Raw genomic sequence first — 15406 nt, 5'->3', positions numbered from 1 at the left:
GAAGAAGCCACAGAAACCATTGTTGAGCTGGGCATTAAGAAGCAATCAGAAGCCTCTAACAGAAAATGTCAGAGATGAGAAAAATCACCCATGGAAGTGAGAGAATAGGGAAATGAACTTACAGGAACCTTTAGGACCAATCCTGGTCAAAAGCATCAGCAATTCTAGCTAGAGGATGAGGAGGAAATGAAAGGCACCAAGTAAAAGTAATGGGAGGTTAAGAGGTGTAGTAAAGGGAGCTATGTGGGGAGAACCCTATGGAAGACAAAATCACCAGAAAACAAGAGATTTGAGGGACCATTCTAATGGACAGAAAATGTTGGGACAAGAAAAATAAACTGCAATTTGAGCAAGAGTATCTGCAATGTGACATGCAGGGATGCATAGTATTTGAGGGAGCCCAAAAGAGAAGATGTAATATGTGAAAAGAAAAGAAGTGCAAATAGATGCCACCTAAAGAAGCAATGTACAAAAAAACAGACCATAAAATCCTTATAATTGGAAAGAAAAACAAACAGCAATGTCACACTTGATACTAACCCCAAAGCCAAGAAGTCATGCATGAAGGGAGTGAACCAAAGATGGCAAAAACCCCAATATGGAGGGAAGAGGAGGTATTCCTCAACAAAAAACCTGAAGTGTAAACAGAACAGCAAATAAAGAGAAACATGAAACATCAAAGGTAGGAGCAAAATTGTAGGGGAAAAATTGACAAATGCTGAAATAATTCTGTCTGAAATTAAGCTATGGTAAAAATTGAAAGCTTGAAAACAGACAAAAGGAATAGCACAAGAGACAAGAAGATAATATTCTGCAAAATGTGTATTAAAACGTGTAAAGGAAGTCTAATAGATACTGTGATAGAAGTATGGAAGGTATACCATAATAAAGTCAGGATAAATTGACATTTTTAGGACTTCAGAAAATAGGTTCAGCCATTAGGTGGGGAAGATGAGCAATAGTGTAAACAGATATGGCAGACTTGGTCTCCCAGGGACAAACACATTAATTTAAATTGCTGGCATGAAAGATAAATTATAAACTAAACAAAACTAATGGTAATGAGAATAAAGTAGAGATTAAACAAAATTAACACTAAAAAAGTATAAACCACACAAAAAATGAAATAATTAACGTACTACAAAAGAGGAAGAAAAACATGTAGGGAATGCATACCTGATGATGTTAAGTTAAAGAAAATCAGAAACTGTGGTAGATATGAAACTATCCATAAAACTATGGGAAACAAATTAATTGATTAATGGTAAGAAGAATAAATTATAAACTAAATAAAATGAATGGTAATGATTATTAAGTGAAGATGAAATAAAAGTAACTGTAACAGGACAAGCTATAAAAAAAAACAAAATGAATTAGTTGACATATTAAAATGAGAAAAAACAGTGTAGTGAATGAATCCTGTATGATGTAGTGGTGAAGTAAAACTGGAACTAAAGTAGATATTAGCTTATCACTAAAACCAGAGGTAAACCAATAAATAACACAACACAGTAATGAAGCTGAATGAAACAAAGTACTGAATATAATTGACAAGGAAATTTAAACTAGAACTACAGTGAAATGGAAAATAAAAACTAGTTAAGCTAATCAAACAGTAACGAACAAAAAGGAAAATTAAACTGAACAACAGATATACACGATACTGTGAAAAGCCTGTGTGTGTCCCAATTGAAGGGTTCCATCTGAATGAAGTGAAGAAAATTATTATTAATGCCATAAAACAGATTATTACGATACAAAAGTAAGTAAATAACAGAGTTAAACTAATGAAGGACATACCATGTTAAGCTTAATTGAAGGGTATATAAGAAAAACAATAAACACTAATTAAGAATCATAATGTAAAATGGTATTAACTAATTTAAATAAGTGTATGTTACGAAGTACAAATAATTACAGATAATAATATTAACAATAAATTTGTAAAATGTCTTATCTCTCAAAAGCCAGTGGACTGTATGCAATTTGTGGACCACAAAGCATGAGGTGAGGTCTGACAAAAGTCTGGACAGTAGACAATGAAACTCCTGATGAAATATGGCAGAAACTGCTCATGGAGGAATGTGAATGAAAGCTATTATAAATGAGCAAAAAGAACACAGAACCTCCATATTGGGAATGGATACCATACAATGGAAATGAAGAATCAAACACTTGAAATCAAGTGGTAGATAAAGACTATCAAGATTTCCATCCACCCAAACATGGTTGGCATTTACAGGAAGAATTATGAGCAAAAACCAAAGAGACCACATTTTTTTTAACATTCAATCTTTCAAAAGATAAAGACCTAAAAAATATCATGCTAGGCTGCCCACATTTGATACCTGTGAGATAACACTAGTCATAAGGTAATCCCTTAAGCGGTAACATTAGATTCAGAATGTGACTAGAATAAGTTGGGATAAATGAAGGCAAATTTCAAACTCTAAAAAATCTGAAAGACCACTTCATGAGTACTAAGTATGAACATGAAACAGTAAAGAATGACAAGCACTGTTAAATTAGAAGTGATAATTCAAAAGCGATGCATAGTGGAAGTCACACACGTCACATAATGATATATATGACAGATATGTTGGATTCACTTAATTCCAACAGAGGGGAGCAGAATGCTTGGGGGATGCATAAGTTAAAAAGTTTGTATGTAAGGGAGAAGCAATGAATGAGATCAACTAATCTTATGAGTGAAGTAACATATCGAAAATTTCTAGCAACATGAAGCAAAAACCTTACCATTGTAAACAATCTATAATTCATAACAATTGAACTGCACAACATGATTCATAAACAGTTACACAAACAACTTACCATAAAATATTGCTCCTGAAAACAACTAAATATGACACTATATAAACTATCTAAATCATAATATTTGCATTAAACTGAAACAGTTGTGTATACCTAACAGTGATAAAATATCATTATATCACTACAGACAAGCAGAGGGTGTACTTTTGCGATTAAAAGTTTGTATACTTTTTTTTTTACTTCTATTAGGTTTTCTTGGTGCATGTGCAATACTTGAATGTCTACAAGCATGTTAGCATGCTGTATATGCAATGTTAAGAAATATGGGTTTCTGGAAGAGCAAACAAATAATATTTTATGATTGATTCCCTACTCCATTTTATTCTTAGTTTCATTAAATACCATGATTCTAATGTTTAATAATCACTGTTTTGGATTAACTTACTAAATGGTTTGATGATTAACTAAATCTCCTATGCTGGTCAAATTTTAGAAAAACTGGTTAGGATTAAGTCAAAAAGTACTGTTAGTAGCAAGGTGTCTCACTGACCATAGACAATAGAATCTTTACAGGTTTTAGTTTTCTTATGTGCATTGATTTATATTATGAAGCACTTCTGGCCAGTGGCCAGTTTGTGATACAGAATTGAAATCAATAAACCTACAAATTATTTTTGTTATAATTTTATGATAAGTTATTATCAGTTACATTATTCAGAAAGAAGCAAATTATAAAGTACTTGTAAGGATTCTCTACTTACAAATTCTACCCCTGCCATCCATTCACTTCCTGCATCAGGAAGTTTTCCTAACCATCTTACATAACCATATTCTGGTCCATCATCACTCATCCACACAACACGAATTCCTAATTTCAGTTGAGGAACTAAAGTGTCATTAATATAGGCAGATTCCAGAAGAATGGGTCTAGATCCAGACCTACTCAAGGGTTTTTGGCTCTCTAAAAAACCAACATGTACAAAGTTTTCATTGATAAATTTATTATTTGTAAAAACTTTTAACATTCTGATCTTGTGGAGTAATAATTCATATTTTAACTGAACAAGATTTTCTACATGCACCTGTGACAGTTCAATGAATTCTAAGCCCACCAATAAAATTAAACTATACAGAATATGAAATAAAAAAAAGCTTGAAAAAGTTTACTACAAGAAATTGAAAGAAGTTATATTTATGAACTTTAACAAGAAACAAGTTCTAAAATTTTATTATCTTGCCTAAAATAAATTAACTGAAACCAAAAAGCTCTGGAAAGTTGTGCTGTATTGAAATGGTATATTCTTATGTTAATTTTGGTGAGTTTAAGTATTTTTAACTATTTAAAGTTCAAAGCATTTTCAAACTGGCAAAACATATTACTAGTTATATATGAGACCATAAAAAAGTTCTTCAAATTTAATATGCAATATTCTGATAACTTTACAGCTTAGAATAAAGGTAACTGAATAAAGATACATTTCACATGTGACAACAATTTTCACATATTCAAACTCATAACTACAGAAGAGAAAGTAATGTGAGCAATAATATGTGCGATGTAGAAAGATACATTAATTTAAAATCACAAAGGAACTTACATTAGATATAGCATTCTAGAGTGTACCAAATAATTTAGTGGACATTCATGCAGACACACAAATACATGTAAATATGCAGAATTTTTCTCTCTGACTTCCATAAGAGTTTTCATCTTTGTAAAACACAACTTTAAACTCCTTAGTGAACAGGAATAAAAAATTATTTTTAATTTTGTGATGATTCATTCAAAGTAAAGTAATTACACAAAAGGATTTTATAATCAATGGTAATAATAGAAGGACAAGTGATTAGGAATAGTTTGCATTTCTTTTTCCACCACGTATGATATTCATGTAATGACCTTGATTATGATCCCATGACCTGCAGTGCAAGACATCAACAATGCTCTGACAATGACCACTGAGGGTCCATTTTAGAGACCCAAGGGCATAGAAGACTATGAGAGATGTGTGAGTTATATAGCATAAATTGTCACTTGAACTTCCATCTTTCAGAGCAAATGGCATCTTGACTTAGATGTGTGGCCAGAGGCTTTGTCATCATCAAGCATAATGATATTGGCACCCAGTTATATAAACATTGTAAAGTGGTGTTAGCATGTTAACCTGATTGTAGGAAAATTTCACCCTTAGCATTTTTATCAAATCTATGTATGTTTAACTTATCATTTAAAAAAAGGTTCTGAAACATACTCCATACTATTTCTGAAAAGTTGTATCACCAGCAAAGATGTTAATAAATAATACATGTTTTGTAGACATTGAAAAAAAAGCATATATCTTTTTATATATGATGACATAATGTTATCTGTCACATTCATCAGTTGACCTTCTATTTAGCTATGTACTTTCAAAGAAGATTGTTAGCATGGTTTTTATGTTTCATTTTGTACACCGATTTCTCTTACAATTCTAAGGGAGGTTTCCACTTTATTGGACCACTTTATCCATGGGTTGCTTCTGAAGACAAGTTGTTTTACTTTCTTCATTATCTCCAGTGAGGAATTACAGTAGTCTGTTTTTAGATCTGTTGGAATCATGCCTTCTCTTGTTTGAGAGATATGGTACATCATCACAGCAGTCACTTTCTTTGAAACATTAGAATTTTGTGCCTTGTATGCTTTTATAATTGCAAAATAGAAGAGCTTCACATTAGAAAGTTTTGTAAACTGTATTTGCATATGTATTTGCAAATCACTTCAGATGAAGCACAACATGAGCATCAGGGCTTTTACCTGTGTAGTTAAAGGGCAGGAGAGAAGTGAATATACATCTTAATCATTATCATTAATTCTGAAATATCCTCTATATATTTATATCAGTAGACTTATGAAAGAATTGCCACTTAAATAATTAAGTGAAGAAAACCTTCATGATGAAGCCCAAAGAAAACTGGAAGAAATTAAACATACACTCAAGGCATGGGAAATACACTCTTATTTTCTGTTATATAACCAGTAAACAAAGATTTTGGACTCTGAATACTATGCCTTGCAAATGAAGCACATCAAGTTTCCATCTTGAGACAAAGAACATCTTGATTTGATTAGTGTTAATAAAACACTTATCTGTTCAAAAGTATGATAACAATATTAATTACATGTATAGTATATGAATTTAAAGAAAATACTAACTCCCGATTTTAATATTTTTATTTCTAAATTTGGGTTGAAACAGGTTCTAAACAATATATTAAAGATTTGTAAATACTGTGAATGAAACTTAAATTGAAATGTATATCTGTAATATTACTAGGAATTTATTTTAAATTGAAAATTCATAGCCTATTTTCAACCAGAAATAACTTACCCAAAATGTTTAAAAATACTGTACAAAAACTTAATCAGCTGTCAAATATTTTAGTCATTCAACTAATACACAAAAATGAATATTACACAACAGTACAGCAGTATTACCTCTTAGCAATGTGAAGCATTCTATGATGATTTTGAATTTTACACATAAAATTTTGATTGTAAAACAATGCACTGATAATTTTATTTATTCTATTTAAGCATACCTTTATGTAGATAATTCTAGTTCTATTATCAAGACTTGTCATTTACTCAGAGTGCATTTGTTTTAGTTTGAAAATAAAACTAGGAGTAAATGAGTCTCTAAGTAATACAGTGCTGGAAGTAAAACTAATGTAAGCACAGCCAGGTCTAATAATGTAAGAATTCACAGTTCTGGAAAATAAATTTGAGTTTATGGATATAAAGAAAATAGTATGGTGAAAAAAATCACTGGATCAGTGGAAGCAGAGAAGGCCTCACACTGTTTTACAATTATAGATCCATCTTGCAATGGCTGCTGGCAATATTTGTAGAATTTGACTAACAGTAATGTTCAAGAAAATATCCCTTCATCATACAACACCAGGACTGTAACAAGAAGTGTCATGAAGCTACCTATGGTATTTTCACAACAAACCAATTTTTTTTATAGACAAGATAGATCTTCAGAATAACAGTGTATCTGATCATGATATTTATTATCAAGTAATTCTGTTTTGAGAATAAATAAGTTTGTGAGGAAAAAATACAATAAACAATCTTTATTCAATGTGCACAAACACAATGTGTGTATTTGTTTATGGATTGTAAATTATTTTATTTTTCCCTCTAAACTGCCTTGACTGAGATTCTATTCCAGAATGACTAATTCTTTCATTACTAAGTTAAAAGAGAATATCAGATTACTAAGAGTGAATAGTACTACTATTACAATCAGTCATTCACACATAAGGGAGGTTGTAACATCAGGATGCCATCTGAACTATCATTTGAAGACACTGCTGTTGACATTCCTGCACAATATACACAGAACCACATTCAAGCATCCACAGGATAACCTGGCATTATCTAAAGGGAATGAAAAAGGTAGCTATAAGAGAGCACTAATATTTTATTGACCATATGTAATATAGAAACTGCATATACCTAGGAGCAACTAATTTAAAAAATTGTATATAAAATAAAAAAGTAGAAAGGCATGGTGATGTATAAGTCACACCTACATCAACTAGTATGAGGCTACAAAATGATCTTCATTTCATAATAGTAAGAAGCCATCTCTGTAAAACCAGATGGAAACAATTGCTAGAAAGATAACAACCCAAAAATAATAAGATGTTTATCTCATTATTTAACTATTCAATAGATTATATAAAGCAACCACTGAATCATCTATACATAATGAAAACAAAAACTTGGAAGAAATTCACATAACTTTCAGAAATGTTTGAACAATTCAAATTAAAATAATAAAAAAAGAAGAAGAAACCAAGGTTTTATGTAAGTTTTTCAATGATCAACACTGTTATGCAATGGACAAATTTCCACTTTTCTAGATGAATGAGTGTTTAAATACCTTAGAAAATTGCAAATGGTTAATGTAACTTTGGTTACTAGTGAGTAGTACAAAAAGAAACTAATAATCCAAGTACTGTTTCTTTCATTGCTAATGGCTTATATAATTCAAGGTGATGTACTGTAGCCCTTCATCAGTCACATAATGTCTCATGTCTGGCTGAAAATTTTAAGTAACACTATCAATGGAGGTGCTTGTTGTTCCCAATACCTTCCTACAACTTCTGACACAGTACACACCCCAATTTCCTCATTGAGGTGCTACATGATTTTTATACCATTCATGGCTGAAAAACGATGTTATGCATTTCATTAAGCATCACATGAAAGGTGCCTAGTTGGCAGAAATTAGGCCATAGCTGATCTAAATACATTGTGCTGCTGTGTTAGAAGTTTCTCAATCAAATGTTATCAATATGCCAGATGTTGTGCCATAAGTTAAGCAAACAGGTTTCAGAATGAAAGTGGAAAGAAATTTTTCAGTATTCCCAAAAATATGGGAAAAAAACAAAGTGGATAAACACCACTGGGACCCCAATATAAACACAAGGATTTTTAGTGATCTCTTTATTCAAGGTAAGATTATTTATAGAAACAGGGAGGAAGACTTCAGAACACCTGTTGCCCATTTATAATTCATAGTAAATCGTCATATCTTGCTGGTAAAAACAGGAGAAGCTTGCAAGTTATTATTTTTTTTATTGGAGGACTAAACAATATCTGATATTAACAATGAGAAAAAACTGAGCCCCTTTCAAGGCCTAGTTATTGTAATTCCATGTACAAATATTCTAGATAATATTTAATAATCTTAAAAAAAAAGTTATATTATTTGTTGCTGAAGGGTTATGCTTTGCATATTATACACACACACACATATATATATACACCACCTCTTTAATTATTTTTATTTCACGATGACAGTTATATGACCAAATCAATCCATTCTATGTTTCAGCCATATTTATTCATTGTACCCCAAGTACTTCTGTAATGTCTGCAAAGAAAACTTATTATGCAAGGGCTATAAAAGAAAGGAAGGGGTTGAAACAGAGTACAAATTAAAAAAAGAAGAAACAACAACAAGAGTCTGAATGTGCTGAAGCATTGTTAGACATTATCCAGTCAGATATCATGATTCATAGATAAAGGTAAAAAAAATCAGGTTGTAATCATAGATTACAAAACAATAAATACATTTTCTTATATAACAAATTTATTTTAAAAATAATGCCTGTTCAATATACACACAATTTATACTTAAACAAAATATCAGTTCTTAATCTTTAGTTACACTGTGTGGCATCACTCAAGTTCATTAAATTTAGTGAAGCAACAATATTTTTTTCAGAAGCTAACCCAGACAAGAACCCATTACTGACAGCATATGAAGTCTTACACATTCAAAACCAGAGATTATACAATAAGTTACAAATGCTTCAACAAGAGAATGATAAGCCTAAAATGTAGCTCAGTAGATCTTTCTTCAATGTTGTGACTAAAATACTATGAAAAGTTTGATAAATTTCAACCCTTTTACTGAAGTTACTTAACATTTCATTTTTAACTGGATTAGAAGTTAGTATGTGATTACCTTATCCAAGTTATGTGGCCAGATGTAAAAACCCTAATGAAAAATCAGCCATCTGTATTTACAAATACCTACCAATAATACAGGGTCATTACTGATTGTTCAAAAATGTTTTTTATTGAAAGACTATCAAATTTAATAACAGGTACTTAAACATGGAGTAATTATAAGCACTACAACACAATTGTTGTACAACACAAGTCTCATCTGAGACTTGATCTCTAAATTCTAATTTATTGCAAAATCCACATAGCTGTGTCAGACAAAATGCTGATGACAGAGAACTTTTAATAGCAGAAGATCTTCTAATGCAGGTGCTAAACTTATTACTCCTTTAAAAGGAAAAAAACAAAGCCCACAAGGGGTTGAAATGTCTAGAAAAATTGCTAGAGTTTGAATATATGTTGAGAGATAAATTAAGAAGTTAAAGTTGTTTAATATTTTGAGTGATGTCTTTCCAAGAACTTTACAAAGGCACAGTGACAACACTGTTAAAATATGTGCAGCACTGACAAACTTGTATTAATCTCTAGTAAAGTAGTATTGAACTAATGTATAAAGTAGATAGACAGTAATAATTTGCTATATTATGACATTATTGGTTGTTTCTATTGTATGAGCCCATTATGATACCCATGTCTGAGAATTAGGTATTTGTGTGTTTTTTATGCTGAAGAATATTCAAAGTACAACATACAGTTTAAATATTAGAAAAATATGTCCATTATATGAAAACCCCTTCACTTATTATGTTTCTGTATTGTTGTATGCTAATATCTATAAAAATGTTAAATGTGTATACTGATGATAATTATACTGATATATGTTTAAACCTAAACAATATCAAACTACAAGTTATTTATGAAGTCTTGCAATACGTTAGAAATCAAAGTAATCGTGATTAATTGCAATGTAATTGTAACAGCAATTGATTAGATTGCTTTTTGTATATTCATAATAAGGGCTTTTTTTTTGAGATGGTACACACCAGTACAGTATACCAGCACCATTTTTCATATTGCAAAACAGAGGGAAGAGTGACAAAACTTGAAAGAGTAATGTAAAAAAATGTGTGAATTTTCCACTTTGAACAAATCTTTTGTTCACAATAAAACCAAAGAGACACCAAATTAGAAGTGTTATGCATGAAAAGTTTAAAGGATTGCTAAACCCTACTGTTCGTTTGATCATGTACATAAGATTGTGTGATCATCAGTACAGCATGAGGTGTGTAGCATCAGGTAGGATTAGCATGCCATTAACAGGGAACATCAAAGTGACGAAATTTAAAAAATACCAACTATTTACTAAATTGAAAAGTAGTATTTCTTTGATAATCAAAGAGTCAAATTCTTTCAGTAAAAAATCTATCGTAATAGTGTATGTTCAATTCTGTATCCCAGATAATGGAATGAACTTGCTAGTAAATTTATTTTTGGACTGGATAAAACTCAAAAACCTAACTGAAAAATAAGTTTTTTATCCTTTACTCCACTGTCCTCAGTCTTATGGAATGAATGAAGACTACCTAAAAAGCTATTTATTTTGTGTGGCATGTGATGGTGCAGCCATGATGTTGGGGCATAAAAGTGGAATTAAGAAACTGATGAAAGACAAATTTCCTTCTGTAACTGTACGTCACTGTAAAATCAGATTCAGGAATTGATAAACTTTATGTCTTATATTATGTGTTGCATAAAAATAGCAGAAAGCTGAAAGTATGTGTGAATTTCCTGGAGATTCACCTTTTAAAAATTGGCTGAATTTTAAGCATTCGATGGGTAGCATCTAAGTACTGATCAGTTTCTGCTGTTTGGGAAACTATGAAGCATTAGTGCAACATTTTAAAGAAGTGAAGTATGATGCAACAAAATATAAATAAGACCAATGTACACATGAAGATCTACAGCAAAAAATTACAAACACAGAATTTCTACTGGATTTGGGATTGATGTGTGATGCTCTCCAAGAATTATCCAAACTGAGTTTGGATTTACAAGAGCTTCATACAGACTTGTACAAGGCAGATCAAAAGATGAATGCTCTTGTTCAAATTTGTGAAAAAAGGCAAATGATTCCAGGCCAATATTTTAAAAATGACACCAAAGCTGCTGCACATCTTCACTTCCAGGGAGTTTTGCTTTACCAAAAGGTTGAAATAAAATTTTTCTAATTAATTTGGAAGCATTTTTACAGAACCTTGAAAAACTGGTCAAGAATACTTGGCTTGATAGTGAATATGGCACTATAGCATGGTTAACATAAGAAAACACTGATGCTCATTTTAACATTTGGTGAGATGGAGGTCAGAAAATTATTAATAAGACTTCAGCTACATTGAAGATATATAATTTGTGGATTTTGTCAGTATGTAATAAAAAAACTGCAGCACTTGAAACATGCTCTAACTGCCATTCCTATTTCTTCAAGAGAATTTGAATAGCTTTTTTTTTTGGCAATGGATTTCATTGTTACCCCTACCAGAGCTTCACTGATAACAAAAACTGTTTTGGCACTTTTGGTTATTTAACTTGTTGGGCCACCCTTTCCATGCTTTGATAAAAAAAAACGTAAAAAAAAACGTATTTATGGTTGTTCCAAAAATATCACCTAGTGGTAGACACCAAAAACCAGGAATGAAGTCATGATATTGCATCAGATGAGAATATAATGAAAATTAGGTATTTTCAATCAAAATGTAATCCAATATGTTTTAATTTCTTATATATACACTGCTGGCTAAACTCTTAAGGCCAATAAACATAAAGAAAAATATGCATTTTGCATCGTTAGACTCAACCATTTATCTGTGTAGAGCTTTGAAAGATGAAAATAAGAAAAGTGAAAATAAAAATAAAAAAACGTTTTTAGCATTTAATAGGAAAAATGTGAACACTATGAAATTAGTCTAAATACTAGCTGGTCAAATGTTTGAGACCATACCAAAAAGAAGTCCTAAACAGGGTAGGAAATGCTCAACTCAGTAGTGAGTTGCACGGCTGTCATTATGAATAACTGCAAACATTCACTTTGGCATGGACGATATAAGCGTTTACAGAAGGCTGGCTGGAATGTTATTCCAAGTGGTGAAGATGGCTTCACGAAGATCATGTACTGTTTGGAACTGATGTCCATTTCTATAGACTTCCCTTGCCATCCACCCCCAAACATTTTCAATTGGGTTCAGTTCGGGCGAACACGCTGGATGGTCCAAAAGAATCACATTATTTGCAATGAAAAAGTCCTTTGTCCTGCAGACATTGTGGATTGCAGCATTGTCCTGCTGAAAGATCCAGTCATTTCCACACATGTGAGGGCCTTCAGTCAATAAGGATGCTCTCTCTAATATGCCAATGTAGCCAGCTGCTCTTTGATGCCCCTGTATAACCTGAAGCTCCATTGTTCCATAGAAGGAGAAAGCATTCCATATCACGATGTGGAATCCACTGTGTTGTGTAGAAAATGTCTCCAGTGGGATATCCTTATCGTGCCAGTAACGTTGGAAGCCATCTTGACCATAAAGTTAATTTTTTCTCATCTGAGAACAAAACCTTCCTTCATTTTTCTACGTTCCATGTTTGGTGCTTCTCAGCAAAGATTAACCGAGTTGTTTCATGGTGTGGAATGAGGCATGGCCTTTGAAGACATTTACGGTTTTTAAAGCCTTTCTCTTGTAGATGCTGTCTTATTGTTCTTGATCTGCATTCTGTGTCTGTAAGGGCCTAAATCTGGTTTGATGATTGGTTGTTATCTTGCCGAACAACCCGTCAAATCCTCCTGCTCAACGTTGGCAAAATGTTCTTGGGCCAACCACTTGAAATTCTCATTCCACATCCCTCAGGGTCTTTTAAGAAATTTGCAACAGCAGTTTTACTACACCCAATCTCACCAGGGATGGCACATTGAGAGAGACCTTGCTTTTGCAACTCGACAATTCTGCCACATTCAAACTTTGTCAACTTTTTAGCCTTTGCCATGTTTTTATCCAATGTAATACAGAAGATGCTGACAATGCTAATGCTTGATCACAAATGACTAAATGTTGTTACATGTTTACCGATTAATGCATCGTTTCAGCATGGTCTTAAGCTTTTGACCACCTGGTATTTAGGCTAATTTCATAGTGTTTACATTTTCCCTATTAAATACCAAAAAAGTTTACTTTTATTTTCCCTTCTCTTATTTTCATCTTTTGAAGTTCTACTCAAATAAGTGGTTGAGTCCAAGAATGCAAAATGCATATTTTTTCTTTATGATCATTGACCAGCTGTGTATATGTGTACAGGTATTTTTTTCTCACAAAAAAAACTACTCATAATCATACATAACAAGTATTCATAATTGATTACATTACTGATGTAATTGCCCCATGTCTAATTGTTGTGTTTTAGTCATAACAGATACACATAGCTTTTGTTTATATTTATTCCAAGCAACACAATCCAAATGTTGGACTTGTTTAGCCCAGCTAGTACATAGAATGTTCACCTCTATCAATAGGAAAACAGAAAAATAAATATGAAGAAAACAGACAGTCAAAATCAAACCAAAGTAGACTTCTTCCAACAACAAAGAAATCCTGTGTGTAAGCCAACATCCTCCCAGCCATGTGGAGCCTTAGTGCAACCAAACAGATCCAGGTGCTTGATCTGATTGTCAAACACTGCAGCCATGAATAAGTCTGGCCCCATTGACCACAAGGTACTAGCTTAAGGTATATTTTCTGGAAAGCTTTATACTGTATGCCTTTTTTTATTTGTTTTGTGTAAGATATGTTTTATGTCAGATATCAAAGATACTTTGATTTTACATTTTCATAACCTAATCTAATCTACAATAATTTACATAATAGTTATCCATAATAGTTTACTTGTTGCTAAAGTAAAAAGATTACAGAACATGTTAGTAGTTTAATTTCACAAACCAAAGAGTATTTATTTTTGTAATGCATTAGGAGCAAAAGAGTTGCTTAAAAAGTACAAAAAACTAACTTGGAAATTTAGTGATAGAAATACACATGACCTCAGGATTGATAGAGGAATGAATTATTTTACATAACCCAGGGCATGGAAGATGATCAGAGATGTGCTAATAAAATAGGTGCAGTAGTTGAATCTGTGCTACAGTTTTCAAGGAAAATATGGATAACAAATTATAAATAGGTCCTACTTAAGCAAGGTAAGTGGGAAAGTAAGATGTTTAGGGAATCTCTAACTATTTCTATCACAGATAGTTTAAACTAAACTTACAAAGTGGTGAGGAGCCTTGGGAAAATAATCAATAAATAAATTGAGAGGGTAGCTATGACAAGTAGTTTGAAAATAGGATATTTAGAGCAAAACAAGTGAAATATTTTTAAAGATAAACCTATCAAATTAAAGGATAAACGTATTAAATCTAAGCATAAACACAAATGCTATTATTTTAAAGTTATAGTTTTTAGGTTTTAGAACAACATGAATGAGTTCGACGTTCTAGCTAACATGGAAACTATGATATCATGGGAGTTACTGAAATGAATTCTGAAAATGTTAGATTTAAGAATACTGATAATACGAATTATTATTAGGATTGAATATATACAAAATGGTAGTCAAGAAGATTGATTCTAATAGGGCTAAGTCAGAAATTTCAATCATAGAAAGATTTTAATTAGGAAATGTTATTGGCCATTTAACAAGATAGATGAGGCCAGAGAAAACATTTATAATGATATCAACGTTGTTAGCAATGAGAACACTACTGCAGTAAGGAATTTTAATTTCAACACTTTGTTGAAATATATGAAGTCAAACAGTGAGAAAGAGATACTGAATATAAATCTGTTCCAAATGGTCACCTAAATTTACTGTTAACCAAAGGTATGGTTGCAAGATATGAATTAGAGAAAACAAATGTAAGGAAAAGTGAATGCTTTATACTTAGATTTGATGTTTTAAATTTAGATAAAGCAAAAATGAAAATTTAGTTCCCAATTTTCATAATGCCAATTTTGAAGACATGAGACATAATTTATCATTAGTGAATTTAGACAATGACTTATTAAATGATGTTGGAACAGGGATCGGAATTTTTTAAATAAATTTCTTTTAAGGCAAGATATCCAAGGTTCT

General features: G+C 31.7%; 1 protein-coding gene across 4 annotated transcripts in view; it reads right to left on the bottom strand.

Annotated features, from left to right (window-relative positions):
• LOC143237900 (ubiquitin carboxyl-terminal hydrolase CYLD-like) overlaps window positions 1–15406 on the bottom strand; it is a 150666-nt gene that overhangs the window by 80116 nt on the left and 55144 nt on the right. For all 4 annotated transcript variants that reach the window (XR_013020324.1, XM_076477615.1, XM_076477616.1 and 1 more), the window contains one exon: window positions 3534–3733. Coding sequence is in view for 3 of the 4 variants with exons in the window: in XM_076477615.1 (XP_076333730.1) it covers window positions 3534–3733 (200 nt within the window). In the remaining variant the exon portion in view is untranslated. The remainder of the gene's footprint in view (window positions 1–3533; window positions 3734–15406) is intronic.

This window comes from Tachypleus tridentatus, chromosome 13, assembly GCF_004210375.1.
Source record: "Tachypleus tridentatus isolate NWPU-2018 chromosome 13, ASM421037v1, whole genome shotgun sequence".
Classification (NCBI taxonomy): domain Eukaryota; kingdom Metazoa; phylum Arthropoda; class Merostomata; order Xiphosura; family Limulidae; genus Tachypleus; species Tachypleus tridentatus.
This window is presented reverse-complemented; position numbering and strand designations above follow the sequence as displayed.